General features: G+C 40.7%; 1 protein-coding gene across 3 annotated transcripts; it reads left to right on the top strand.

The window, feature by feature from the left end:
• The first annotated feature begins 1,932 nt into the window (after nt 1-1,932).
• Nucleotides 1,933-24,539, top strand: asz1 (ankyrin repeat, SAM and basic leucine zipper domain containing 1). Of its 3 annotated transcripts, none has more exons than XM_073471833.1 (13): nt 1,933-2,174; nt 3,514-3,628; nt 4,223-4,345; nt 7,731-7,842; nt 14,038-14,149; nt 14,317-14,451; nt 14,755-14,873; nt 16,263-16,335; nt 16,856-16,912; nt 17,594-17,706; nt 20,009-20,114; nt 20,535-20,648; nt 23,643-24,539. In XM_073471833.1, the coding sequence occupies exons 1-13, from the start codon at nt 2,070-2,072 to the stop codon at nt 23,814-23,816; spliced, it is 1,458 nt and encodes a 485-aa protein (XP_073327934.1). In that variant the 5' UTR covers nt 1,933-2,069; the 3' UTR covers nt 23,817-24,539. The 3 variants fall into 3 exon arrangements, with proteins under 3 accessions (XP_073327934.1, XP_073327935.1, XP_073327936.1); XM_073471834.1 differs by lacking the exon at nt 1,933-2,174 and adding an exon at nt 2,932-2,974; XM_073471835.1 differs by lacking the exon at nt 1,933-2,174 and adding an exon at nt 3,231-3,287.
• The last annotated feature ends 3,060 nt before the right edge of the window (nt 24,540-27,599 follow it).

Raw genomic sequence — 27,599 nt, 5'->3', positions numbered from 1 at the left:
TACAGGAAGTCTTCCACAGCTTCTTCCGTCTTTATGAATGAGCAGATACACGTGTAAACTTTAAACTCGTCCCAGAAGCTTCTGCAAGTCAACTGAACTTCTGAGTGCCGAGCTCAGCTGTGGCTTTTTATTTTAATCCAGTCAGCTGCATCACTATCATTCACAAAAAAAAAAAGCAGAAACAGTTCGGGGACATCTAAATGAACTTGAAACTGTTTTTATCAGTTTCAGGTTACAGACAGTTTCAGGAGAGGGAGGATCAAAACCTCCAGACATTCCAGCAGGGAACAGAGATAAAATGTGAAGATGTGGTCAGAATCTGGGTCCTGAATATCTCAACACACAAAGTGTCTCGTCTCTCGCTGCCAGTTACTGTGAGACAGGAGCTGGGTCCTCTAAATCTGTTGGAGGAAATATGTATTAAGCTCAAATTGGTCCCAATTACAATCAGCTGTTTGACTGGAGCAGGACGGCTCTCTGGCTCCAGAGACTGTGCTGTAGTTTAGGACTGATCTCCATGTGTTTGTTAATCTGTCAATTATTTTCTCGATGAATGGATCAGTTGTTTGGAAAGAAAAATGTCCATCAGCGCTTTCCAAATGTCTTTCTCAGATGTCTTGTTTTGTCCACAACCCAAAGATTTACAGTTTACTGTCATAGAGGAGCGAAGGAACCAGAAAGTGTTCACATATATGAACCTGGGATCAGAGAATTGTGACACAAACTTACTCAAACTGATTAATTGAATATCAAAATAGTTGGAAATGATTTAAGATTTGACAACTAATCGATTAATTCCCATCCCAAAAATATACATGTACTGACAGGTCATGTAATATTCACGGTATAAAAGGGAGAATATCTACGAGAGTGTTTTATATTAAACCAAAAGTAAAAGCAGAGCAGTTTACGAGAGTACGAGTTTCATTTCAGTTTTCAGGTGGACATGAGACAGGAAGTCACACTGATGTACTTTGTGACATTGAACTGCAACTCAGCCGGTTTAATTGAAGACGCACACAAAAATGTGTGTGCTGCATTTATGAGAGATATCAAGTGGAGGTAATCCTCAGATTGATATTGCTAAACTGATGTGTGGCTAAACATGTCCAGTTTGTTGTTGAAATGAAAACTGAGGGATTAAACGAGTTCATCAAAGACTCCTATCTCCGTTTCCTGCTTCTTATTTGGCTCTGTGACAGAATAAAGCCGAGCCTGAGCTTTGTGATGGAGCTGACGGATGAGGACCAAAACACAAAATCAGACCTTTGGTTGAACTTTTGAGTCATTCTGGCTGAAGGTTAATTTTCCTTTTCCTAGAGGAAAGATTGACCTCTGGTGGACATTTACCATCTTTGCAGCCAGATAAGATTTCAGCCCAAATAATGACATCTGAGGAGGTCAGTTAGTTACACACATATCATAGTACCTTCTTCTTGAGCTTCAGCAAGAACCAATGAATTCAAACTGATTCATCGTTTACACTAGAAACTCCATTTAGTAATATTAATAAGCTGAGCTGCAATAAAAACATGTGCAGGCAATGACAATCAAGCAATCACAGCCCTGAGAAGGTCTAATTAGGCACAAATACATATGCTTTAAAAGCCTTCAACTAACATCACATTTTATATACATGTATATACAGTTATCTGGCTAGAATTAAAACATTTACAGCGTTTAACACCAAATGCATCTGTCCAAACCTCAGCAACAGTGTGATTTAGCAAGCCAGCTAACCAGTTAAATTAGCTAGCTGACTAGCTGTAACAGTTTATTAGCTAATGTTAACTAGCATTAGCCACAGTTTCAAATTCATTTCTATGTCTGAAATGTTTTTAGTCTATTGTTAGCTTTAGCAAAATAGCTAATATTAGTATTTGGCCTTACCATACAAACAAACAAAAAGGGCAAAACCACACTTACAAATTAGCAGAAACCGAAGGTGGTCGGGTGTGGCTGCGTGTCAGACTCCGCCCATCCCCGGGCTGCACTGGGGTGCGTCCTCAAACACGCACTGGTGGTTCGACACCTGTTAGCTTGACGCTAGCTAATGGCTAAACAGAGTCATGGGCAGCTTCATGGATTACGCCTACCCAGCTGGAGATGAAAGCGAAGGCAGCAATGACGAGTGGGATATTGGGCTTTCGGATAAAAAGACTCCTTGCATCAAGGTTACTTTAATTATGTCTTTTTTTCTTTTTTCTCAAACCGGTTTATGCTACTTGCTAAAACTGGGAGACAACGTTAGCTAGCGGCAACGAAGTTAGCTAAAGGTAGCTTCAGTTCTATTTTTAGGTAGCTAGAAGGCTAACACTCATCTTTATTACGTGTTTTGTGGCCAGATAGAAACAGGAGAACATAGACTCACAAACTATTTATGAGCAAGTAGATTCATTTATATAACTTTACGTTTATAATTGTATTGAACATGGTGAGAATGGTAAACTTGAAGCAGAGCGCGCATTCAAGTGCATCAGTAACACCCAGGAGTATTTTCCTAAAGGTCCAAGTGGCTTCACAAGTGATTAATTAATGCTTTGAATTTACTAAAGAAATAATCTTATTTACCTGCAAAGTATCAGGTTTCCATTTGAATCTGAACAATGAAGCAGAATTTGGGGCTATGCTAGCTCGTTTAACGATCACATACACAAACTCTCTAAGCTGCTTCCCCATTTTTATGAATCATTGCTTTGCTGCTGACTTATTTGCCAGTGCTGTGTCCCACTTCAACTCAATAAACTAAGTTGATAAACGCAATTTTCACTCTCTCAGTATTTTCCCAGAATGCAATGCACAAAGGAAATAGGTGCTGATCACAGCTGCAGATAATCGAAACTAATTGTGCAAGTAATGAGAGCCTCAGGAAGATGTTGTGAAACAAACAAATACGAAAGAGTATATGTTTGATCCCTGTGAGAAGGTTGCTTTGCTCCTCAGAAGTTCAGTTGATGTTGTTGCACACATGCAGGTTAATCTTTTGTGTGCTTTACCTACAGAAGTAACTCATTCAGAGCTCAAATGATCAGCTGATTAATTGGACGGCAGAAAAATAAGCTTCAGATGTGTAAAAACAATAAATTGTCATCAGTCTTTTTCTTTTTGAGGACATCACCTTGTCTGCAAAATGATAAAGCTCTTTTTTTTTGTAACATTTTAGTGATTACGTTAATCAAAATTGAAACTAACTGTTCGTTGCAGCCCTAAACTGCTTACATTAAAGACAGTATGACAGTACTTACTGTGTAGTATAGTTTGCAGAATGAAACTGGGACATTGTGAAGGTAAGATAAAACTTGATGCAGCACAAAATCGCCCCTTATTTGCATTCACAATTGATGACTGTCAAATCTCTCTGCACCTAATGCCAGGACATATTTCTGATGAATATTGGTATAAATTCCCATTTATGGTACAATTTTGTTCAGCGTAATATTTCTATGTTGCTCAAGCCTCACATACACAGTTTTCATATCCGATTATTATTTTGTTTTATGTGTTTTTGTCCAGTTCTTGTCACAGGATCTGGATGCTGCTGCACCACATGCAGAAGATGATGTGTCGATAATGAAGAGAGCCATCAGTAAAGGAGACGTTGGGACAGTTGAACAGCTGTTGGATAATGGCAAGTGCTCTTTGTTTTCTTTATGACACTCTGGCACCTGATTTCTTTACCCTGTAGGCAATTATTACACATGTGATCAGTATTTTTACCATTTCTATGGATAAAAGATGATGCTAATTTTACTTTTGCTGGAGTCATCAGGCTGAACTGATCAATTTATGACAAGTTTCTACAGTAAAGAGACTTTTCTGAATCAGACTTGAAACACTACGAGCAAGTTTAAAGTTTAAGCTAAGAATCACTGTTTTTGCAAGCGGCCCGTTGTCTTATAACTGACTTCTTGTATGAAATATATGGGCCAACACGGTGGATAAGGATAGCTGAATGAATGAATTGGTGGAGCAGACAAACTTACCAGTCACAGTTAAAATTTACCAACTTTTGTCAAGCGGCTGGTTGTGATTTCTCACCCAAATGAAAACAGTTTTGGCAGAAATCGATTTTGAGAAATCAAGTGGGATAGGGAAAACAAAAGACAGGATGTTATTTTGTATGCATATGTATGTGTGTGCGCTGGAGGGCATTAGGCACAGATATGCTCTTTTTGTAATCATTTCATTGCCTGACTTAATTTGATCCTTTCGGTGTGGACAGGCATGGACGTGGAGACCAGGCTCGGCTTTGAATGGACTCCTCTGATGTGTGCTGTCAATGTGGCGAATTACGACCTGGCCAAACTGCTGTTGGACAGAGGGGCAAGTGCCAACTTCAGTAAAGGTCAGATTCATATAGATCACTCTGTTTGAGTTGAGGGTTGTCTTATCTAACCAGTCCTCATTTCCACTAAGGTCATGGAGCTATTTAGGAAATCTAGCCTTAAAATGTGGAAAATGATACCAATGGAGAGGCTTAAAAATGACCACCTACATAAATGTAAAAGTGTCATAAAGAGCTTTGAGTGGTCATCAGACTAGAAAAGCACTGTATGAATGTAAGTGCATTCAGCATTTATTGTCCAAAGTGACACAGATGCTCAAAAACGGTAAACATAACAGGACATTTCCCCAAGAAACATCTTTTTCTGTATTATGTTCTGTTTTGAAAGAAAGAGTTTTCTTGTCAGCCCCTATCGGACAGCACATAATCGATACGTATCAGCTGATCAATGTATCAGTCGGGCTCTAATTCTAAGAGGATGTAGTGTAACTCAGGAGTTCGCCGAGCCACTATATAAGAAAAAAAAAATAATGCAGTCAATCGATTAGAAAAGAGATGCAACTGTAAACAAAACAGCCAGTAAATGTAAAATTCATTGCAAAAGTTGTAAAAACCTGTGAAACCAAGCCCTAAAAATTATGTGAAAAATACAACTGCTATCTTAGAAAAAGAAGACAACCAAGTATCACTTCAGCTGAACACTTGGCAGCTGTAATCGATCACTCACTTGAACCTTCTTCTGTTCATTCCTCTAAAAGCACAGTTAAAAGCAGAAATGACTGAAATTGACTCTATTTTGGATCATGATATTCGAGGGTAGGCTGCACTAATCCCTCACCCACCATCTTTCAGAAAAAAAAAAACTGGGGCAGATAGTTTGATTAGGCGACACCATTGCATTGCTGCCTTCCTTGCTTGGATATCAAACAGCCATACCTAATCCTCCCGAAAGTCCCTGTTGCGTTGGTGTTGAGCTATCCTTCCCTGTGGCATGTTTTTTCAATTTCCTCACCTGCTGCAGCCAAAGACCAGGGGACCAATCGGGCCGCTGCACCAATACGCTTCATCTGACATTACTTAATGGTGATGACGCCAAAGAGGAACTCTTGCAGAAACACACCGCCGATCCTTTGAGTTGTTTTTAGTTTGTGCACACTGCACCCTCATCTCAAAGCAAGAGAAATTGAAGGCATCTGTTGGATCGAGGTCAGTCTGGGTAAAATAAGCATGGGGGAAGAAATCTTCCATGTTAAGAAGTCTGCAGTTATACACATGTTAAACCATGAATCCTGCAGTTACAGATCCCCCAGAAACATTTTGCCGCAAGAGTTAGTTCAGTAATGCAAAATTATGGTTGCATGTCAACTCGGTCAGAAGAGGAATGAGTCCCTAAGAAAAAAAGATTCACCAGATTTATGGATTATGACAGTAATCAGCCACACCTGCAGTAACATCTCTCTACCTTGTTTTTTCTATTACAAAGTGAAAGAAAAACAGCTTGTAGCTGAACTCACTTTCTGCTGTCTCCATCTCTGTTTACAGTGGCTTCATTCAGATAAGTGAGGCACGGAGGAGAGTTTGTATTTTGTAGAAATATCAGTCATTTAGTACAAAACACTGCAAATTCATGATGGATATGTTCGGCATTTATCTGCACGTGTGTCAGCAATTTACAGCTGGCAAAAGTTTGTGTACTTCCTCAAAATTTCCACGTGATGCAAAGCAGCAGCTACAATGAATTATATACACAGTAGACATACAGTGGGAGTGTGTGAGTTCATCTTAGTCACTCAGGATGAGACTCTTCCCGTAACTAATAAGCTAAGGTTTAAATAACTGGTTAAAGCAAACGTCTGCGATGCTCATTTTCCTGGGGATCCATTAGAAACCCTCCTGCAGCTCCTCGATGTCCCCAGACCCACATTTGGAACCACAGTGCTGCTCGTCATGCTGTTGATATCTGATGTCAATTAATTCTCGGTCCAGAATGTCCAGTTTAACTATGTGTGTGACTGATTTTGCGTGGCCTCAGCATCTGATGCTTGAGGCAGGTGAAGGAAGCAATTAAACAGAGGGATGACGTGTGGTCACGTCCTGATGCCGTTTGTCAAAGCAACGCGGCTGAGCGGAGGAATGCATGAGTGATTGATAACGGTCGCCATGCTGCTATCATACCCGCTCACCAATTCTCAGGCCCCAGATTTATTTACTCCAGTCCTTTCTAGACGCAAACCAGGCTGTCTGGTTTACACCCACACACACATAATCTAAACACACACACACACACACTTGCACACAGATATAGAGCTAAACATGCACAGCCGCAAAGACGCAGGAACCCACATACAGATGTGGAGGCCAAGGTATGCATGCACACACACACAAATACACACTTAGATACATACTGTGATACACACAGGTTGGGGACTCGGGCATTGGCGGAACAAAACAGGAATTGAGTGCATTGCCATGGGTCTCAGACCGGTCTTATCAGGATAAGATAAGGAGACAACTCCTCTGAACTCACTCGCTCCCATGAAGGCCGCCACATTTCCTGATGCCAGATAAACGGCTATCCATCTCCATCACCAGGTTAACGTCCAGATTTTTTTCTTGACCTTATTACAGCATGATGTATGACTTAATGGTGTTGGAAAAAAAGCTACTCCTCTTTCCTTTACAGCTTTGATTACTGATGATTACCAATACTGAGCATGTCATACTTCTTTTATTTGTTTCCATGAGGCAACTACAGAAGCCAAACGCCATCATTCTTCAAAACAAACATAAAACTGGACAGTGAATAACAGGGGGAAACAATTTCCCTTTCAACAAACAAGGACATACACTGGCTGATGGTTTTGTAGTTGACCCAATTACATCATCACATTTAACCATCACTTACTATTAACCGTTCACTATGGTTATGTAGGTTTCCAGTTTTGCTGGTCCGGTCTGGTGTTGAGGCTTAAACCGGTGAGATTTTACGCAGACTGACTGAACCAGTATTTGTCAGGTGTAGATGGAGAGAGCTAGCACCGTGCAACTAGTTAGCAGGGATAGCGGATTAGCTCAGTCCCACAGGCTGCTGCTTCTCTGTGTTTTGTTCTGAGTTAAGAGTCTCACTGAACTTGGCACTCACAAAGACTCCAGTTCTCTCTGTTCTTTTCCCCCTCTCCTCTCTGTAATGTTGTGCTTACGATGTAAAGTTTTTTACCCTTTTACACTTAAAGTCAGTCAACATTACAGAACATAAACTCCCGACAATAAAGATAAATCCACTTTTTAGTCCCAAAAGTGAATCCTTTTTATTTTTTCTCTCTCCGTAGCTACTTAAAATAGTGCCAGCTTAAATGGAATTTTAGTTAATTGATGCTTAACTAAGTGCTGCCTTTAATTAAAAACTGAATTTTTATTAAGTTTTTTTGTTGATGTTCTTCCACAGATCATTTGACGGTGCTCATGGCCAGCACTACAGCTTCTGCAAGTGAAGACAAAATTGCTCGCTGTGTGGAGCTTTTGCTATCCAGAAATGCTGATCCAAACATGGTGGACAGGTGAGGAGGAGGGTGGGTACAGATGTGTCTCAGACCAAAATGTTTATAGGATTTTCAGCACAATACGCACTGTCACACCCCTATTGATGTAAGCCAAATAAAAACACCGTAGACTTGACTTGAACACGGCGAAAACAAGAGAGGTGCTGAATCAAATTTCCTTTGATGGTTCTCGTTATGTTTGGCTGCCATGTGGTAGCATTATGCACCACAGAGCTCCATACAGTTTGTATATATTTGTGTGTTTTGTTTGGAATGTCCTGTTATGGCATGTGCATGTACGGACGGGTATCAGACAGACAGACAAACAAACACACAGAGTGTAAGAGGTGGGCAGGAGGAATTTAGAAAGGTTTTTTTTTTTTTTTTACAAGCTTGCAACCCAGTAAGCATGGTTTTGGTCATTTGTAGGTCAGAGGCGGCCTTGGCCTCTAGGTTAAAGAACAAGGCTACATTTCTTTTCAGATGTCAAGTATCAAAAAGCTCAATTTGCCTCAAGGGGCTTTATAATCTGAAGAATACGACCCTCTCCATGTCAACACAGAGTTATGACCTGTGTCTCATTTAAATATAAAATAATTTTTACCTTAAATTCTAGCTGTCCTCATTTTAAAGTCACAGAATTCATCTGCCCTCAGAAATTTGTTTTTAATAGGATAAAGCATGATACTATTGCGAGTTTTGCCCTGAAGCCATGAATTAAACTGTTAAACGTACATTAACACTTTCCAGCCTTCGGCATTTGAAAGCTTTGTTTGGAAAAAAATAAGAACATCGAGGGAAAACGCTCCATTTCAGATCTTTATGTTCATACAAAATCAAACTAGACATAAAATATCAGCATCATGTAAGTAGTAAATTGAAGAATCCATTCACTCAGTCCACTTGACTTTAGGGCTGGGTATCGATGTTTGTGGCACTGACTAAATTGCCTCAATACAATCGACTATCGAAAAAATGTCTTGTTGTTCAATACGAAAATTCAATATCTAAGGAGTTGATCACCAGCTTCAGTGAGCCAATAAGCAAGCAGCATGCTTGTTGTGCTAAGATCTCATAGTACTGGCGATTGGCTGTCTCGAGGCATGCAGGAAAAACACGAGGTTACAACCAGAGACAGGCACACGTCTATGCTTAATGTAATCTTTTGTTAAAACAAGTTTCATAAAATTGGATTGAAAAAAGTATTGTTCAGGAACCGGTATCAAATTCAAGGTATCGGTATCGAAAAAAATGTGAACGATACCCACGATACCCTACTCGACTTTGACCTCCATTAAGCCGTCATTGTCTTCATGAGCAGCTGTCGTTAGCACGTCTCTACTGGGGTGCTGAAAAGACATCAAAGCTATTGATCTCACAAAATATTATTCACAAGAAGTCACACATGAGTCTCCGTGTTTGTGTGTGTTGCTAAATTTGTAATAATGGAAGAGTGATGCTCCAGAAATACTTTAGACACTGGCAGTTAATTTGCTTGATGTCCTGATGGTGCCCACCGATGCAGCCAGGTTGACAGATAACCTAACCAAGAGGTTTCTTTTGCGTTCTGAATATAATATTTCACTATATGCATTAGTAACTTTTGATTGGGAAAGTTTGGGATCCATCAGCCGTTGCAGACAGTGGATATAAAATCTGGTTCCTTTTCTTGGTGAGAAAAAAAACATGAAAAATTCCATCTCGTGAAAAAGAATGAAGACAAGTCATTCTCGAAACACTTTTACTGTTACCATCTGTGCATTTTTGTCGTGTCAAAGCAAGTATTCGGCCCCCAGTGGCTTTGTTGTTTAGCTTTCCCTAATCCCCTGCCACTCTGTCATTGCCAGTATGCCATTACATGCACGATACACACCGCCTGAAACCCCCTGTTGACACATATGGACACACTGTACCGTTAGAAAATTGATTGGTTCCTTCCCAGACAAAATATTTAAAGCAAGGTAACAAGACACAGGAGGATGTAAATGAGGGAAGGTGGTGAGGAGGAGGGGCCAACACCCTCATAGCATCCAGTGCAAAAGCAGAGTATGAGGTTCATGTGGGTGCAGAGGATAAACCTCCTCTTCCTCCTCATCGCCTCTTACGTCTGAATATCAAACCAATGATTAGCACCAGCTGTTCGTCCCTCCGTCATAGCATAAACAAGCATAGTCTGTCGTCTCTCAAAGTCCTGCAGGAGCACGATGTGGGGTCCATTGGCTCCATGTGTCCCATTTTTTTCACCTTCATTGTACTGATCTGTGTTGAGCATAGTTTCCTTAAGGCTGGAACGTGCTTCTCCAGGCTGCACGAAGTGTCGGTGAATGTGCACAGGGGTCATTCAGAGGCATCTTCTTGGCTCCTATACTTTTGATTTTAAGTAAATGTTGCAAATAATTTTTCTTCTTAGCTTCAAACTTGTTTCTCGACAGGATTTAGATCAACAAATCAAAAACAAAGGTGGCATGGTGATTTGGAAGGTGTCTGTGTCTGTGTCTGTGTGTGCTCCTCTATGACCTATGCTTACCTACAATGCCATCCTCTCCTTAAATGAAAAGTTTACCAAAAAATTAGCATTCAGTCAAATCCGCTGACATTTTGGTGTCCACAAAACACTCTGGAGCTTCATAGTAAAACAGTCTCTCCTAAACAACTGAAAGCTAAACTAAACTCCATACACCTTTTCCAGCGTAAACCAGGTCTCCAAAGCCCCAAGATCCCGAACTGATTTGAGTAGATGTTAATGAGGACACCCCCTCATCAACGTCTTTTCAAATCAGTTCGGGATAATAACTGAATTTTCATTTTTGGGGGAAATTTATTCCATAATTCCAGTTTAGACTTCTGTAATCTGCTTTGAAATTTGAAAAGGCCCCGATTTTAAATAATAAGGGCATCAGTGCCCATTAATACAGTTGATACAGCAGCTGTATCTTATCTACAGCATGTGTTTTACTACCAGCTAAATGTAAAATATTTTGTGTATCAGCTTTTTTACTGTCTTTACAAGGTAATGGCAACACTGAGTCAGGACCTGCATGATGCAGACCATTGACTGTGTAAAATATGGACTGAGCCAACGCAGCAGTCCCTTAGGCCCCAATCACACTGAGACTTTTTGCTATAGGTGCATTCTGTTCATACAGTGCCTCGGAAAAGCTTGTTGGGCAAAACATAGTAGTGCTCCTGTGGATCAAATGTGTGACTTTGCACTTTGTGCTGAGACGTTGGTAATATTTTAACTTTAATACGCATCTAAGAACAGCTAGAATAACTTGATGCACATTGCAAGAGAGGAGTGCATGCCTGGTGTACGGTACCATAGGAAAACAATGGTTTTGCTGGTGATGCGTTTCTAGTGACACTGTTTCTTCTGTTTTTACTTCACAGGTTATAAAAAGACGGCAGATTTTAAGTTTATGAGGAAAAGGACCCTACTTGTCACTTGATTTATTACCTCAGTAAACAGTTTCTTTATGAGTTTATGGTCTCGATTGCCAGTTCAAGTCCTCTTTATTACAGCATTCATTTTGTAAATTATGGTGCCATTTAGAGTAAAATAGGCAATAAAGCCAGGTATACTTTAGGGCATGTCTACCTGGTGATTGACTGGTCGCTACCACAAGTTCTCAGTTAGATCCAATCAGGATATCCTCCCTAGCTTAACGTCTGTTACAAATATGGTCAAATATGGTCATCACAAGATGATGAAGGCCGCAATGCCAAATTAATGTAGAGATTCATAGTCAGATGTAGTCGTTATAGTTCTTTTAGTTCGTCTAGTTCATTTGTAGAGGTCAGGTTTTTGCCTTGTTACTGTGAGTCAGGTATTTCTGGAAGTCATTCTTCTTACTGTCCTGATGCCAGGAACAATGTTTACTCTGAATTGTCTGCATATCGATCAGTCGTCTGTTGGGGACTGGCCAGATCTCACAGTCTGAAGGACACACACACATAAAACACACTGGAACAGTCTGTGAGTGACCTTGGTACCTGTCTCACAACAAAACCAGCCTTGGGAAAATACAGTAGAACAGGATGTGAAAGCAGAAATGAGTAACGCTACCACTACCCTGGGACTGACTAATTGTTGGGCTAAGAGGAATGTGAGTAAAGAAGTTGTCGTACATGCTATTTGTTTGAGTTTACATAGATCATTAACTCTTGATTTCTTGGAATTTGTTAAAGGTTGATCTAGCTGTGCGTACTGCTGGGTGTTACTCACAGGTTCACACCTGTTTTACAAACGTCACCTCTGTCTGGGAGCATTTTCAGGTCAAGATAATTTATTGGTACAAAAATCAATATTTTATTGCCAACATATTCAAGCAGACAACATCCGTACGTCTCAACTCAGAGTGACAAAGCAAAAAAAGCCACTGCTGTAAATGGCGTTTATGTTTGACTTCTAGGCTTCTCACGATTATTTAATGGAGCTGGATGCACTCGGCTCATTCAGTTATTATTTTAGTACGTAAGTTTTTGGATCTTGAAAAATATATTAAAATGTATACAACAAATATTGATGTAGATAAATCTTTTATTGCAGCAGAAAGTATTACCTTGGATTTCATAGCTGTCAATCAAGTTGAGAGTGATGGGTTACCCTTTTGTTTACATGTGAATTATGGACTGGCTCTTTAATTGCCTGCTCTTTCCCTCTGTGCCGTGTTGCTCTCACACACAAACTCTCTAACATGCACACAGTGTCCTGTTAAAGTATTGAGAGAAGTGATGAATTGCCACAGGACTTTCCCAACCCTGTAGATGGATGTATTTTTCTCACGCACTGTGTTTGAGTCAGCGGTGCTAAGATGCAGAACAACACAGGTTATTTATATGCAGCACTTGTTCTGATAGAAGCGATGACTGGTCAGAGAGGTCAAAGTTTTTTTCAAACCAGGTCAAAACAGCAATTGTTGGCTGTTGAAGGACACGTCATGAAACATTTATGTGTGGCTACAGGATGCCCAGTCTGGAACCTTTGGCCATGGCATTCATGTGGATGCCACTGACCTAAATACCATTACAGACCGAGTATCCTTTTTTTTTTTACCATTGGATATGATGGCACTAGTGGTTATGCTTACGGAAACAATGGGACTGGTGACAATTACCAAGAGGAGATCCAAAATCAGAGATGTACCAGCAGCAGCAACAGACCGAGTGCCCTGCCCTCATGGCATGGAGTGCAGGGCACTCTCTGACGACAGTTCCCCCCCCCCCCCCCAACAAGACAATGCTCCCAGCTGCAAAAACTGTAAGCATAACCACTAATGCCATTGTATCCATTGGTTAAAAAAAAAAAAAGGGGGATACTCGGTCTGTAATCGTGTTTAAGCCAGAGAAACATGACAAAGAGCTCAAGGCGTCGACCTGCCTTGTTTCAGCTTGTCCCACAGATGCTCGCTAGGGAGCTGTGCAGTTTGGAAGCCAGGTCAACGCCTTGAGCTCCTTGTCACTTTCCTCGAGTCATTCCTGGTCAAAAAATACTATAGATAAAAAATGATTGATCACAATTCCCTAAAGCTCAAGGTGATGTCATAAAATTGTTTTGGTTGACAAAACAAGTCCAAAACCCAAAGATATTCAATTTACTGTGATGTAAGACAAAGAAAGGTAACCGTTCTCCATGTTGGACAAAATAGAAGAATGATTAGACTTAAACAATCACTCAATCATCAAAATAATCAAGGATTACTTTTCTCTAGATCAGCCACTTGGTTGTTTTAGTTATTCATTTCAGCTCTACTTGAAGCTTCTAACAGTTTTAGAGCATCATTTCAAACCTGTGTTGCATTTAAGGTCTTATTCTTTGTATTGTGGCCCATCATAGTGAATGAACCTGTGTTTTTGTACACTATTGGTGTCAAAGTAAATTACCTACAATTACTACCTTTAATCTGGTCTCTGCTTCCCCCTAGTGTTTTCTCTGTACCCTCACCATCACTCCTGTCTTCTTTGATCGCCTCTCCTCTCCTTTTCTCCATTAATCTCTTTGTTTTACCTTTTGTTCTTTTGGTTTACAGTCATCTCGCCCTGTTCCTGTACTTTTCCAACTTCTCACCCCCTCTTCTCCTTTTTTTTTCCTTTGCTAATTTATTTCTTCATTCCTACAGTTAACTCTCTTCTGTTTTGTTTTCTCTTCATTAGCTGCTCTTTTGTTGTCTATCTTCATCTCGTCTGTGCTTTCTTGTTGTTTGTCCTTTTCAGGTCTCGAATGACCTGCTTGATGCTGGCAGCAAGGGACGGCTACAGTAAAGTCATCAACCTGCTGGTCTCTCATGCGGCAGAAATAAATACCCAGGATTGCAATGGATATACGGTGTGTCACAGTTGATGTTTTTTATGTCATAGCAAGTCCCGTCAGTCAAAATGTGCAGATCATGCTGTAGCACAGAAGTCACAAAGTACAATTTTTTTGAAACATTTAGATGACCTCTTTTATATTTGACTTTGCGTATGATGAGTAATACTAATATTTCCTCTCAGGCTTTGTCTTTAGCAGTGCAGTATGGCAGAGAGGAGGCAGTGCTGAAGCTCCTTCAGCTCGGAGCAGACAAAACCATAAGGACCAAGAAGGGCAAGAGCCCTGCTGACCTGTCTGTGACCTTCAAACACACACAGGTACCTGGAGGTCTTTTTATGATGCATTTCAGACACTACGTACATGCAGTTTGGTATTTTCATTAAATGTATTCTCTATAAAGATGAATCTTATCAATGTCTAGTTATTGCAGTAAAGCTTAGTAAGTTAGTGAGTTAAAAAATAATTTATACTTTATTTGAGTAAGAAGTCTTATGGCCATTCAAAGTATTTTTCAGTTTCAGGAATCTAAGCCCATTGTGACGTTAGTGACATAAGTACTTGTGGTATGCTGTCCTAATAAGACAGCACAACTGCTTATTCACCTTGTGTTCTGTTCATAGATAAGCAGGATCTTGGCCTCTTCATCACACATCTCAACTGCCCAACCCTTCAGCTCCATGGAGGAGACCCTCTCCAAGTTCTTCAAGACGAACTCTGAACCACCATCATCCAAGGAAAGGTGAGATGACCTGAGACTTATTTTTATTATCATCGTTGATATGAAAACATGACTTTTTCACACAGTTAGAAAAGAAGTGTGCATCCTGGTCATAGCTCAGTTTTAAATTCCTCTCCTTTGGTTTAAAAAATACTTTAGGTGACATTGCTGAGATTCAGCACCAGAGCTGAGAGCAGCACAACAAAGACGTTGCACTGTTCTCTGTCATGCTGCTGCCTGTTTCCATTACAGCTTCTTTGGTAGTTAGTTAATTTTGAGATAAGACTCAGTTTGTAAAAGTTTGGAGCCTGCCATGTTGTCCACTGATTTGATTGGTATATTTCGAGGAATCACTGAGTCCTGGGGCACCCTAGTTGATCATTAGATAAAAGACAGATGTCTGTTTAATGTTTAAAATGCTGATTGATTACATAAAGTAAACCTTGTATAATAATTCTCACACATAGGCTGATTATTGCCGTCTGTCACTGTCTGTTTGAACCCACATTTAACTTTAACTAACACTTTAAATGAGGAATAAAAGAGGAAGCGTATCAGTAATGCGGTACCTCAGTGACCAAGTATGAATGTACTTCAAGTGAATGTAGAGCAGAACAGCCAAGAGAATATTGAGAGTAAGAACACTGAGAATAAGTTGTAAACCATCAGTGAATTCAGACAGTCCACTCTTCTGTTGTCAAAGTGACATCCCATCAGTCACTGCAGCCCGTGTGCTTGTCGCCCTCTGTTGGATGTTCTGTGAATCGGTGCCTGTGCAGCAGGTGTTGTTGAACCGTTGTTCATCCAGACATAAACAATAATAAACCTCTTGCATGAGTATTTAGTCCACTCAGACACAGCTGGGAAATTATCATCTGCCAAAAAACAAATTGTAGTCTAGCATGTCTGACACCAGGAATCACAGCTCGTAAACATTTTAGCTGTGTTTCTCTCATGTCAGATAAAAAGACGTTAAAAAACAAGTAACAAGCTCCTCATGTGAACAGTCAAACTGAAGCTGCGTATACACTGTGGTTACTCTGATGTGTCTGAACTCAGTGACACTTCAGTTGCACCCACTTGATCCTCAAACAGAAAAGAAAAAAGTGATTCCTTTTGTTCTGCCATTTCTACAGGGAGGCCAAAGGTTCAATTCAGAAACACTGGCCTGGAGAACGTGTATTTAATTGCTCAAAGACAGTTGAGTAGGGTAGATTGTTGCTGCTGCGAGGTCTTAAACCAAACCTTGCACTGAAAAAATGTGCCTTTTTTTTTTTTTTTTTACAAACCTGCACTACTCAGAAAGCCTCTGTTCATACAGTTTAGGCAACTCTAGTCCCAGCTGGTTCATACTTGGTATAATAATGTTGAATAAGTCAATAGTGAAGGTGAACTCTCTGCCCTCCTCAGTGTAACCAAGCTTGATGAACTTGAGCTCCTCCTGCACGGCCTCGATCTTGGCTACCTCACTGATATCATGACTGTAAGTATCGATTGCATGCTGGAATAAAATTACAATGAATGTTTTCCTAAGATATGTATATTTTTGTCTTTTTCTGTGAGAGATTTCTGTTCTCTTATCTTACTGATGCCAAGATAGTGAGCTGAGATAACCTGCTGTTACACTCCGTATTAGATCCATGGGTGAAATACAGTGATCTCAAACGTGATGAGCACAGCTGCAACATTAACAGAATGACATTTACATGCTTGGGAACATGTCATGAGATGGCTAGTTTACATACTTTACTTGGTGCTTCATAATGGGTCTAGTGTACTGGATTGTCTTGGCCCGAATTATAATTAAAAGGGTCAGCTCAAGTTTTAGGCCTTATTTGATGTATGAGGTCTGTTTGATGGGTGCAGGTAGATTGTGTCACTGTATGGCAAAGCCTCATGCAGGTACATCTGTCTCAGATTGTGGGATCAGGAGCAGCTGTAGAAGTTTTGATTTGGTAAATGCTGAGTGATGTTCCTTTTTTTCCACATACACATATGCACAGGAAAATGACATCACCTGGAGCTACCTGTTGACCATGGAGAAGGAGGACCTGGAGAAGGTAGAGGATGACTGCAACATCAGTTTGTCTGTCAGCTCTTTTGCATACTGCCGGCCTTCAGGGTGACCCAGAAAGAGACAAGGGTAGCAGCTGTTTAAGGCCATAAGAGTAGAAAGAAGGCGGTGAGAGATTGAACTCGGTACCCTGTGTTGGCAGTGTATTCTTGGATTATTCCTTCAATTAACTATATTTCTTTAAATGTAAATAGAACTTAATCTTATCTGTCATAAGAAATAGAAAAATGTTAAATGAGTCCATCTGGTGAACTTCATCAGATGGATTTCTTTTGTAATAATGACCAAAAATGTGAAATATTCACATTTCTGGTCATTATTACAAAAAACAAATTACATTTATAATAACTGACAGAACTTAAAGGTCACATTGATAATATTTTTATGAAAATTTTTCATTTTTTAAGAATAATACAGCTACAGAGCTTGCAGATCAGTTATAACGCTGTTAGTATTATGTGGTATCTGTGTTTCATCAGCGATCAAGAGTCTTGGTAGTTGCCAGTTTGTCAGGAACAAAAAACAAAAATGTCTCTAGTTCTACAGTATGTGCTCAGCATACTGTACTGCCCTAATTCTAGCTAGCTAGCATTGCTAATGCTAACATATAACAAGGGAAGAGATTTGAATAAACAAGAAAGACCAATAGTTTTCTTCCATTTGTCAGATTGGTATCACAGACCTGGCCGTCCAGCAGAAGGTGCTGAGTGCTATGCAGCTGATGCACCTGGACAAAGTGGACCTGGACACAATCGGCAAACTGGAAGCTGCAGACAGTGGGTAGGTTACCACATCTTAATGCCCAGCAGGCCTGTGGCAATCATTACATGCACTCAGAAGAGTATCCTGAGTATCCCAAATTATGTGTCCAGAGAACTTCAGTAGGCTCTCAGAGCATTCAAGGGAAAACTGTGAGTTAGTTTGAGACTTCTCAGGAAGGCAGTATTATAAGATTAGAATGACTAATAATCTGATCAGAGGCTTAATTCACTTCACATTAACTTTCCTATCGAAAGTACTGTGCAAATACCACCAAAACCCTTGTAGATTGTGTTATCTGACAGCGAACTTGTCAGAAGGTGTTCAGGAATCCTGAGAATATTTGAACGTTTTTTGTGTTTCTTTCAGTCTTCTAGAAATGTCTGATAAGCTCCACAAAGCTGCACTATGCCAGAAACAAAGTTGACTGTAGTACCAAAAATTTAAACACTTGTCAGAAACACACACACGCACACACATCCAGCCCTCCTCCATCTCCTCGTAATGCTCTGTCTGTCCTCCTCCACTGGAAGTCGTCCATCAGCCCCATGAGCATCTCACTGTCCTAGCTCTGTATCCCCCTCCCCCCATCTCCGTAGCCGAGTCCTGAGCCAGGCCCTAATGGTTTAAGCGGAGCCGTAATGATTTGTAAGGTGAGAGGCGATGGGAGGTTGCAATGAGCAAAGGAGAACCAGCGGCAGGGGCCAAACAGAGCAATCGCACCACACCCCATCACTTCATGAATCCTCAGCAGAACTGGGCTACAGCGGCTTCACCTGCCCTCGCCTGCCGGATGAGAGACAGTCCGATAGAGAGAGGCGAAGGTTAATGAGAGGGATGGAAGGCTTGATCAGGGCCAGACCTCCTTAAGAGCCCAGGATCCTTATTTCACACAAAAAATGATAAACAGTTTAGTCTTTAAAAATGTCCTTAACATGTCTGGGGCTGGTGGGGCGACAGGTAAAAAAGTTGTGCCTGGAGTAATTGTATTTTACTTTAATGAAACATTCATCTATGTTTTAGTGGCACGGATCAGTCTGATTCTGCCAGGGAAAATGTGCAGTGAAAGTAAATGTGCATCACTCTCTCCTCAGCAGCTACCATTGAGCAAGGCACTTGCTTAGTGCTGCTGGAATAGACCGACACTTGACTTTCCCTGGATAAATTAAGTTCACAACAAAGTGGAACACATACATCCTCTATCAGAATTCCCACATAACATAACATAACATAACATAACGTCCTTTCCATCTACAAACCCTTCAACGATCTTCCCACTGGGGGCCCATCATCACTCTCTGCTTCCTAGATAAACTAACAGGCGGGAGAAGGGAGGTGAAGGTGCAGCACAGGCTGACTGACAGTGTTTACTCGCCCCTCTGACAGAGTGTGAGGAGGGCCGGGACGGCTGGTTGGCCAGTCCCCTCACCAAGGGAAATGTACCATTAAGATAAGAGCTATCAATATCCCACAGGACCAGGGGATGGGAAGATAGGGACAGAGAGGTTGATGAATATAAATAACTAATCATTTAAGGTGGATGTTTTCAGGGAGGGATGACAGCATGGGTTAGCATGAGGAGGAGGTGGGGAGAAGGCTTGGCCACCTGCTCAGTTTTCTATAGAGTTTAGCGAGGTGGTCTCCAGGATGCATGGAGAATGTTAACACAAAGTTTGGTCCAAACTATCAATCTGTCTGCGCTGTCCTTGCTGGGCATCTTCAGCAGGCCTTGGCTTGTTTTTTTTTTATGTGGCCATCTCCTTTCGGCTCACTTTATAAGACGGTAAACCTACTGACCTCAGCTTTAAAGCTCCAACAGCATCATATGCTTTAAAAAAAATTAGTGAGCAGTGCATCCAGTTTGACAAATTACAGTGTATTTTTGCACACCGAGATAGTGTGTTTTAAATTTTAATCAAAATTTGAAAACCTGAAATTACTGAATTTTAGTTAAATTTATTAAACCTTGGTGCTCCTATTAATGATTATATCCACTTTCAATTAATCTGTGGATTCTTTTTAGATAAGTCTATCAATTGTTTTTTATAAGAAATCAGGAAATTGTGAAAAAGGCCCATTACAAGGTCCGAGAGCCCAAGGTGTCATCCTGAAATGACTTGTTTTGCTTGAATCATTAATCTGAAACCCAACGATACTCATTCAACAATGATATAAAACACAAAAACAGCACATCATCACATTTGAGAAGCTGAAACCAGAAAAGATTGATTTTGAGAAGAAATTAACGATACATTAACTTATACTCTAAACTGTAACTATAAACAGCAATTGTAGGTGTTCAAATATTGTGTGTATTTTGCAGGAGTGAGGAGCTGCATAACTTCCTGATAAGTGTGAGGCAGCAGTGCTGCTACCTGACGGAGACCATTCAGGACGTCATCGGCCGTTTCCCCCGCCAGGCCTCTCAGGTACATGTCGTCTGTAGAGGTGCACTTGTTTAGGGTTCACCTGTCAGGTGTTGATGCACTGGCCGCCAGTTCATGCTAATGAAGCTTGTGGCCATTTTGTGATGTAATACATTGGTTGAATATGTTATACTGTATGACGTGATTTAGTAACAATGGTTCAGGAGGCACAGCTTATACAGTTAGTATGATTCATGTAGTGGAACACAAGCAATAGTCTAAAATGATTTACCCTCTTTCATATTTTTTGCAAAGTGAAGGCTGTATACCAACAACGTCCAGTGTCCTTTCCTGTCACCTGACTGGGATGATGCCCAGTGCCTTAATGCTTCCTCTGTCTGCTAATGACTTTCTATCTCACCTGCCATGCAGCTCAATTTATAAACTAGAACTTGGTCTCTGTCTCTGTGGTCCTCCATGTAGCTGGTCTTCTCACTGGACCCGAAGAAGGAGGCCCAGGTCGTTTGCAACCAGCTGGTCATCCAGACTAGAGACCTGCAGAAGGAAGTCACCTGCCTCCGCAATCTGCTGTGCCAGGTCAACACATACACACACTTAATGAGCTCATCCTTCTATTTTTTATTTTTATTTTAAAGCTGATATCTGTAATCATATTTTACCTACTGAAAATGAAAATGGCTATAATCACATATAATCACATCACACCGCGTTTGCGTTTTCGGATTAAACAGTAGGCTTCTACACAACCCACCACACAATGTCACAGCCTTGACTGGAGATTTCTCATTTGGTTATGAAAAAGTTTAAATAGATCTGGACTCAACAGCCTCTGTCATGGTGATTTGTCTTGTCAAGCATTTCAGCCATTCTCTGGTTGTGTTTTGAGGTAGAACAGTTTGTCAGTCAGTGACAGGGATGCACAATATATATCGGCCCGATATTGGGAAATATATATTATCTACCGATAATTAAATTAAATAGAGCTGATAATCTGACATGCAAACTCCATCTACAAAGCTGTGGTCGCTGGTGTGGATGGTTTTTACAGTTTCAGAGGAAGACATTGCATTTGCAATTTGCATGAAATCTTAGAGCTGTGTAATACCAACCGGTTAGCATAAAATACATTAAAGGAACTTCTTTTTAAATTGAAAAATGTAAAATCGTTGGTTATCTTATTGGTATCGGCCATGAGTCACAGGTTATATGTATCAGCTGAAGAAAATCCATATTGTGCATCCCAAGTCATTTAATCAGTGTTCCACCACAACGTAACACATAGTCCAAAATAGTTAACCCTCACTTGCATGCAGAACCTCATTACCTTGCTTGGTTTTTAGCACCAGTTTTAGTTTGTAAATGTGTTTATGTTGCACATGTATGCATCTTCACAAACAAGGAAGTGAGTTTAGTGATGTATGGCTCGAGGTTGCTATGATTGGGGAACCTTGTGGGAAACTATAACTTTAAAAAATTGCGCTGATGAAAATTGTGAACAGGGATTTTTTGAGTTTGCATTAAGTAAATATCAGTAAGTTACAGCTCGTTAAATTATCATATACTGTCATTTATTTTGCATCTGTCGACAATGACCCTGATGTTGATATATATCTGTGATAATCTGCAGCTGCTGATAGTATCATTCAGGCTTTAACACTTTCATACTTCGTTGAAGTCAATCTAAATTCCATTCTCTGTGACTGTTGTAAGAGCTTTCCTCTTACAACTGAGGATTAAAAGCAACATGAACAGCGCTCTGTGTGTGTGTGTGTGTGTGTGTGTGTGTGTGTGTGTGTGTGTGTGTGTGTGTGTGTGTGTTAGATGTCGGTGTGTATGAATTCTGGCGAGCTCCAACAGGTATGTGCAGGAGTGCTTACATGTGTGCACCTGACTCTGTGTGTGTGTGTGTGTGTGTTTGCATTTGTATTCCAAGAGGAGAGAGTCGTTCCTGACAGGGCAGAATCCTCACAGCCCATAAGTCAGCACCGCTGTGACATCGACCTGTCAGCACACAGACGATGAGGCGGAGGGATGAGGGGGCTGATGGGAAGGCAAGGGTGGGGGCAGAGGGAAGCGAGGAGAGGACGCAGGTTGGCGGGGTGAGGGAGTTTAAGAGGGGAGAAAGGGGATGGGTAGAGGCGGGGGTACAGGAGGAGTGAAGGAGGTGTGTTAGCAGCCGATGGAGGTGAGTATGTTTATAGTGTAGGTAGATATTTGTGTGTGTGTTGATATGGTTGGGTTGGGTGTTGGTGGGGGGTTCCTCGGTTGTGTCAGACAAGAATTTGACGGCCAATGGAGTCCATTTGGACTCACTGGCTCCCAGCCCAGAGAGGAAGGGTCCAACGCACACCGTAAACACTCACAGAAAATATAACCTTATCTCTGGAAACCTGTCTGTTGAAACACACACACACTCCTGAATCACAAACACTCTATCACTGCATCTGCTGGAGTTCTCACGCTTCAAGCTGTGACACAGACTTTGGTTGACTTTGATGCTTTTAACCTCTAAAACAAATCTTTTTTGTTGCAGTAACCTAAAGAGTAAAATCTAAACCAGAATGGGTAATGTGGATGTAAATGGGGACTGCCGTGTAGCGTTGGATACTTAAGTTCTTGAAACCAGCATTCGTTGGTGCATTGCTCAAATTTCAGTGTTACCATCACCTATGTGACAACATTAGTATGTTTATTGTTGATCGTTATTTTTCAGTTGGATGTAGTAGAAGTAATCGTAGAAATCAAAGGTATTGATCATCACTGCATCAACCCTTTGCAGAGATATTGTAGTCATTTAGTGGATAAGGAGACACTTAGATTTCACTGCCCCTTCAGCAATGGTGAGACATTGAAGTAGTGTATTTAGCTGTGGTTGGAACATACTCATAATATGGATCAACAGCAGAGAAGTTAATCTAAAATAAAAAAAATACTGTTACTTTGTAGTCGTGGAGGACTAACACCTTCTTGGCACACACTACAAGGATTTCCTTGTTGCTGATGTCAGAATGCAGGAAGTTGTAGAAATCTGGGTTCGTTGCCAAACCGCAAGTTCCAAAGTCAGATTTACCAGAAGAAAGCTGAACTTGAACTTCTATCTTCAAACTCTCTCACATGACAGGGATTCAGTGTGACACAGTGTCAACCTCTGACTCGAGACTTTATGAGCAGCATTATTCCTCCGTGACTTGACCATGACCAAGACCCAACTCTCCTCTTGGCTGATGAATCCTTGAGGATTTGGCACAGGAAGTCTTAGTGACTCAGGTTTGCGAGTCATGCTGTGGTGGTGCGATGGGACCAGACGTGCCCTCATCCACCGAATGAGCTTGTCACTGTTTGATTCCCACCCAGTAGTAAGTGAGCCCGTATTTCCCACCCAGTTGAGGTTAAACTGGCCTGAAACTGTCTAATCAGCAGACTGCTGTAATCCAGATTAAGTTAAAATGACCTGCAATCCTTCTACTTCCTCCACGAGGTCACAGTGCTCTAACCACAGGATTGTGTGTGTGTGTTTCCGCATTCATTTGTGTGTGTTTCTCATGTGAATCTCCCTTTCTCCTCCCTCAGATGGATGAGGCCGGAGATTCCTGTCAGCCTCCTCAACCTGGTTCCCACGGCAACTGGAGGATGCGGTCCTTGACCAGAGTTGCACTAAGCACGCTCGGAGCCACTTTCCTGTGGCTCCTCTACAAAGCTGCCAGTGGCAAGGTTTACCTGCAGATGTACAGGAATGTCTGTTAAACACCGGATGGTTGTGTCAATCAGTTAGTTAATGAGCTCATCATAATATTTAGTTCTTGATGGCTGTGGACTGGTATGTTTTAGGATAATGTTTGACAAGACAGTTTATTATCTGTTTATTAATGTTTTGATGTTTGCTGCTGTAACGCTTAGTTTCCACTTTGATCTGACTTGTCTTCGAGTTTAGTTCTTAATTCTTTTAATTGTTTTTTTTATGTTTTAAGGGTTTAAGTGAAAATTGAAGTTTGTTCTGAGGATCAATTTGTTGCATATTCAAATTAAGATTGGAATCAGAAAGTTATTTTGTGTTTTCAGTTTCTGCAAAAGAAATCTTGCGTGATATAAACATTTCATTTCTGATCCTGATATAAATAGTGAAGCAGTTTAAAAATAAATATAAATATTTATAATTTTCAGTTTCAATTTATATCAACCTTATGTCTGTGTGTTGAGCATGGAGCTGGAGTTTCCAACACAGACTGGACATTAGGGGAATCGGCCAACCCGGCTCTTTCTGAAGTTGAAAAGAGAAAAGAAAAATGCCAACCATCACCTCTAAAGCTCACTTTTTAACACAGTGTAACCCGTTTGTTCATTTCAGTTCAATTCAATTCAACTTTATTACAGACTCAGAGTCCAGATGAAAGACATGACATTCCTTAGAATAAATTACGTACAAAATCACAATTAAAGATCTTGGTTTAATCTCAGGTATACACTCATTTTTTGCAATGATCCCTCAAATGTGGTTATTGAAATGTGAAAAAGATATTTAACAGAGGCAGGATATTTGACAGTTATTTAACAATAAACTTTATTTTCTAAAATGACATCAGTGCACTGAAACTGAAAACTTAAATGGGAATTTAATTATTATAAATTGTCCGAAGCCTCTTTTTCTACATTATAATCTCTATAATGCATATCTGGCTACAAATACGCTGATACCAGTAAATCTTTGACAGGACAATATCCACCCACTGTTCTATCGGTCGGGCTCTAACAATGAAGTCTCCCAGCAAACGGTGATTATTACATTTCATTTGAGGTATGTATGAATCAAAGGCAATATGTGTCACTTAGTGAAGTTTAGTCAGTAGATTTACTTTTGGATCTTTGGAGAGAACCAGACTCGCTGTGTCCTGCTTCAGGTCTTTATGCTGAGCTAAGCTAAATGTCTCCTGACTACCAGCGTTGTAATCAAGACCAGCTGAGACACAGTCATGACCCAGACCTGAGTGTATCGAGGCTGAGACAAGACGAAGGCTTTGGGGGGTTGAGACGAAGTCAAGACCAAGACCAAGACCAAGGCAGGGCGAGACAGAGTCAAGACCAAGACGAGTGGAACCTGCAAACCATAGGCATTCCACACAAAGATCCACGTTTGCATGAAAACAGTCACAGTGGAGAAAATCATCTTCATTCACCTCTTTCATTGCCACATATGCAGTATATGTGTCTGTAGAAGTGCACCATTATGAAAGTATCAAAAAGCATTGTGGAGGTGAATTTTATATGTGGGGAATTTGACTTTTTTCTATGAGCAAACAAATACAAACACAGGAGCTGAAATTAATTTAATCTTTATTCAACACTACTTTTCCATGTTTTACCATCTGCCATGGAAACAATCGTTAAGTACAGTATGTGTAAAACAATAACTGCAGTCATGGTCTTGACTGGTCTTGAATAAATTACAGACAGTAAAAACATGGTCGATTCACAGATAAGACTTTTTAAAAAAGTTGTCTTAAGACCAATCTCGAGTACTACAGCCCTCCTGACTACAGCTGCATACTTAAAGGTCCAGTGCAAAGAATTATCAGCATATATAGCGGTGAGGTTGTAGATTACAACCAACTGAACACCCCCTCATCAAACACGGACAGCTAGGAAGGCCCTCTCTTGAGCAACTGTTTGGTTTGTCATGGAGGAGCTGCTCCTTCTTTAGATTTTAAAGGCTTCTTCTCAGCTAATGAAAAAGAACGATTCAGGGAAAGACTGTCCTTAATTAAATCCTACACACTGGACATTTAACCCACAGACATGAGAGTAATTGATCTTTTCATCTAAGTCTCAGAAAAAGAAGAAAAGGCTATTTTATTGAAGTGCATTTCCAAAAATATTGAACACAAATGCTATATTTTGTTTTTGTTTTAAATCGGAGGTGTAACTGTTGTTTAGGTTCTTATATCTCCAACCACTTAAAGTTCTAGCCATCCTCCAAGATGTTCAAGTTCAGTTGAGGGAGCTCTTTTAAATCCAGAAATAAGAACATAGACACATAAAATGTTCAAGCCTTGATTGTTTGTGTTGATCAGCTCAGTCCTTTAAGTGACTTCAGCTCTGATCATGAGGTCAATTAGAGTGAGTCTCCTCAGGCCATGACCTGACTTCACATCAGTGATTGTCATAAATGAGCAGTCTTTCTCCTCATAACACATGTAGTGAACATCAGTGACCAGCCTTAATGCGATTTGCTATGGAAGTGAACGAATTACTCCAATTAAATTGGATTTATATTACAGACTTATTACAACTACTGCTGCTGCAACAACAAAGTCGTGTTCAATGGGCTGAGGAGAGCAGAGAGAGCGCTCCAAATCTCCTTGTTGTTTTATGGTTTTCTTCCACGGGGATCATGGGAAAAAATCCAATTTGCCCATTAATCTCATCTGGTCAGGGTCTCCGGACCTCCAGATACACCCGGGCCAGATCAAAGATGGAGGAAATACCGTGTGACAGTGGTACAGATTTCCCCGAGAGACTTCAAAAAGACCGTGATAGATAATCCAATTGAAATGGACACATCACCTTTAGGTGCTGGTTTGGGAGAATCGGTGCGTAATTTTTCCTTCGCCTCTTTTTTTTTTTTTTTTTTTTTTTGACCATCATTCCTGAGTTATTAGTCGGGCTGACTGTTGGTTTGTGTAAGGCTGTAAAATATCAATGCGTCATGCTTTGGAGATCAGAAATATGTGGTACCTGAGTGTCAGTGAGGAATGGGAACGGACTCTCACCTTTAAGTAAATCCAAATTTGATTCCAAGTTTAGTCTTTAATGATTAGAAAATGACTAAATGTTTACAAAATAAGACAAATAAAAGCCTGGAAACTTTATTTAGAAGCAGAAAGGTCATTATGTGATGTGGGTGTAGTTTCATGTCTAAATATTTATCATATCAGTAAATAAAATACCGGTTTCTGCATCCAGTGACCACTAAGCAGCCATTGAAGTCTTGTGCGTAAAAGATATGCATCCCGTGCCAAAAAAGTCACTATCTTGTGCGCAAAAGTGAAGAATCTAAGCGAGTTTGTGCGTTTTCCTGGTGACTGACATTGGCTGAGCGTCCCGGGCTTCTTCCCTGAACGCGTCGGTGCAGTTGGAGTGAGGAGCCCATCAGCTCGGACCACATCTCAGAGCGGCGGAGCTCCGGTCTGGACGCGGGCCAAGCCTGTCTGGTGTCAAACCAGCCTGAACAGATACTCTCAGACATCTCATTTCTTCACCTCATTCCTGAGACGGGACTCTGCCCACCCCTTGTGTAAAGCAATTTAAACCTGATAGCTCATCATCTCCACTGAAAATATTTGCCGGACTATTAGACAGCCGCTCTTTGCTTTTTCCTCATAAGCGCTTCGCCACCGCGCAGAACCCGAGCCGGTCATGGCTTTTACGCGCAAACCTCCGACTGTCCTGTGATGGTATATTTTTTAATCCAAGTTTGATTTGGAGATTCAACAAGTTCCGACTTCTCTTATGTTTTATATTTTTTCTTTCATC

This window comes from Pagrus major, chromosome 8 (assembly GCF_040436345.1).
Source record: "Pagrus major chromosome 8, Pma_NU_1.0".
Taxonomy (NCBI): Eukaryota; Metazoa; Chordata; class Actinopteri; order Spariformes; family Sparidae; genus Pagrus; species Pagrus major.
Note: the sequence above shows the minus strand (reverse complement) of the source record. Positions and strands in the feature narration are given on the sequence as shown.

Coding starts and splice junctions, on each gene's coding strand:
- asz1 (XM_073471833.1), top strand. CDS start 2,070: ATGGGCAGCTTCATGGATTACGCCTACCCAGCTGGAGATGAAAGCGAA. Junction 2,175..3,513: donor AAAAGACTCCTTGCATCAAG/GTTACTTTAATT, acceptor GTTTTTGTCCAG/TTCTTGTCACAGGATCTGGA. Junction 3,629..4,222: donor TGAACAGCTGTTGGATAATG/GCAAGTGCTCTT, acceptor CGGTGTGGACAG/GCATGGACGTGGAGACCAGG.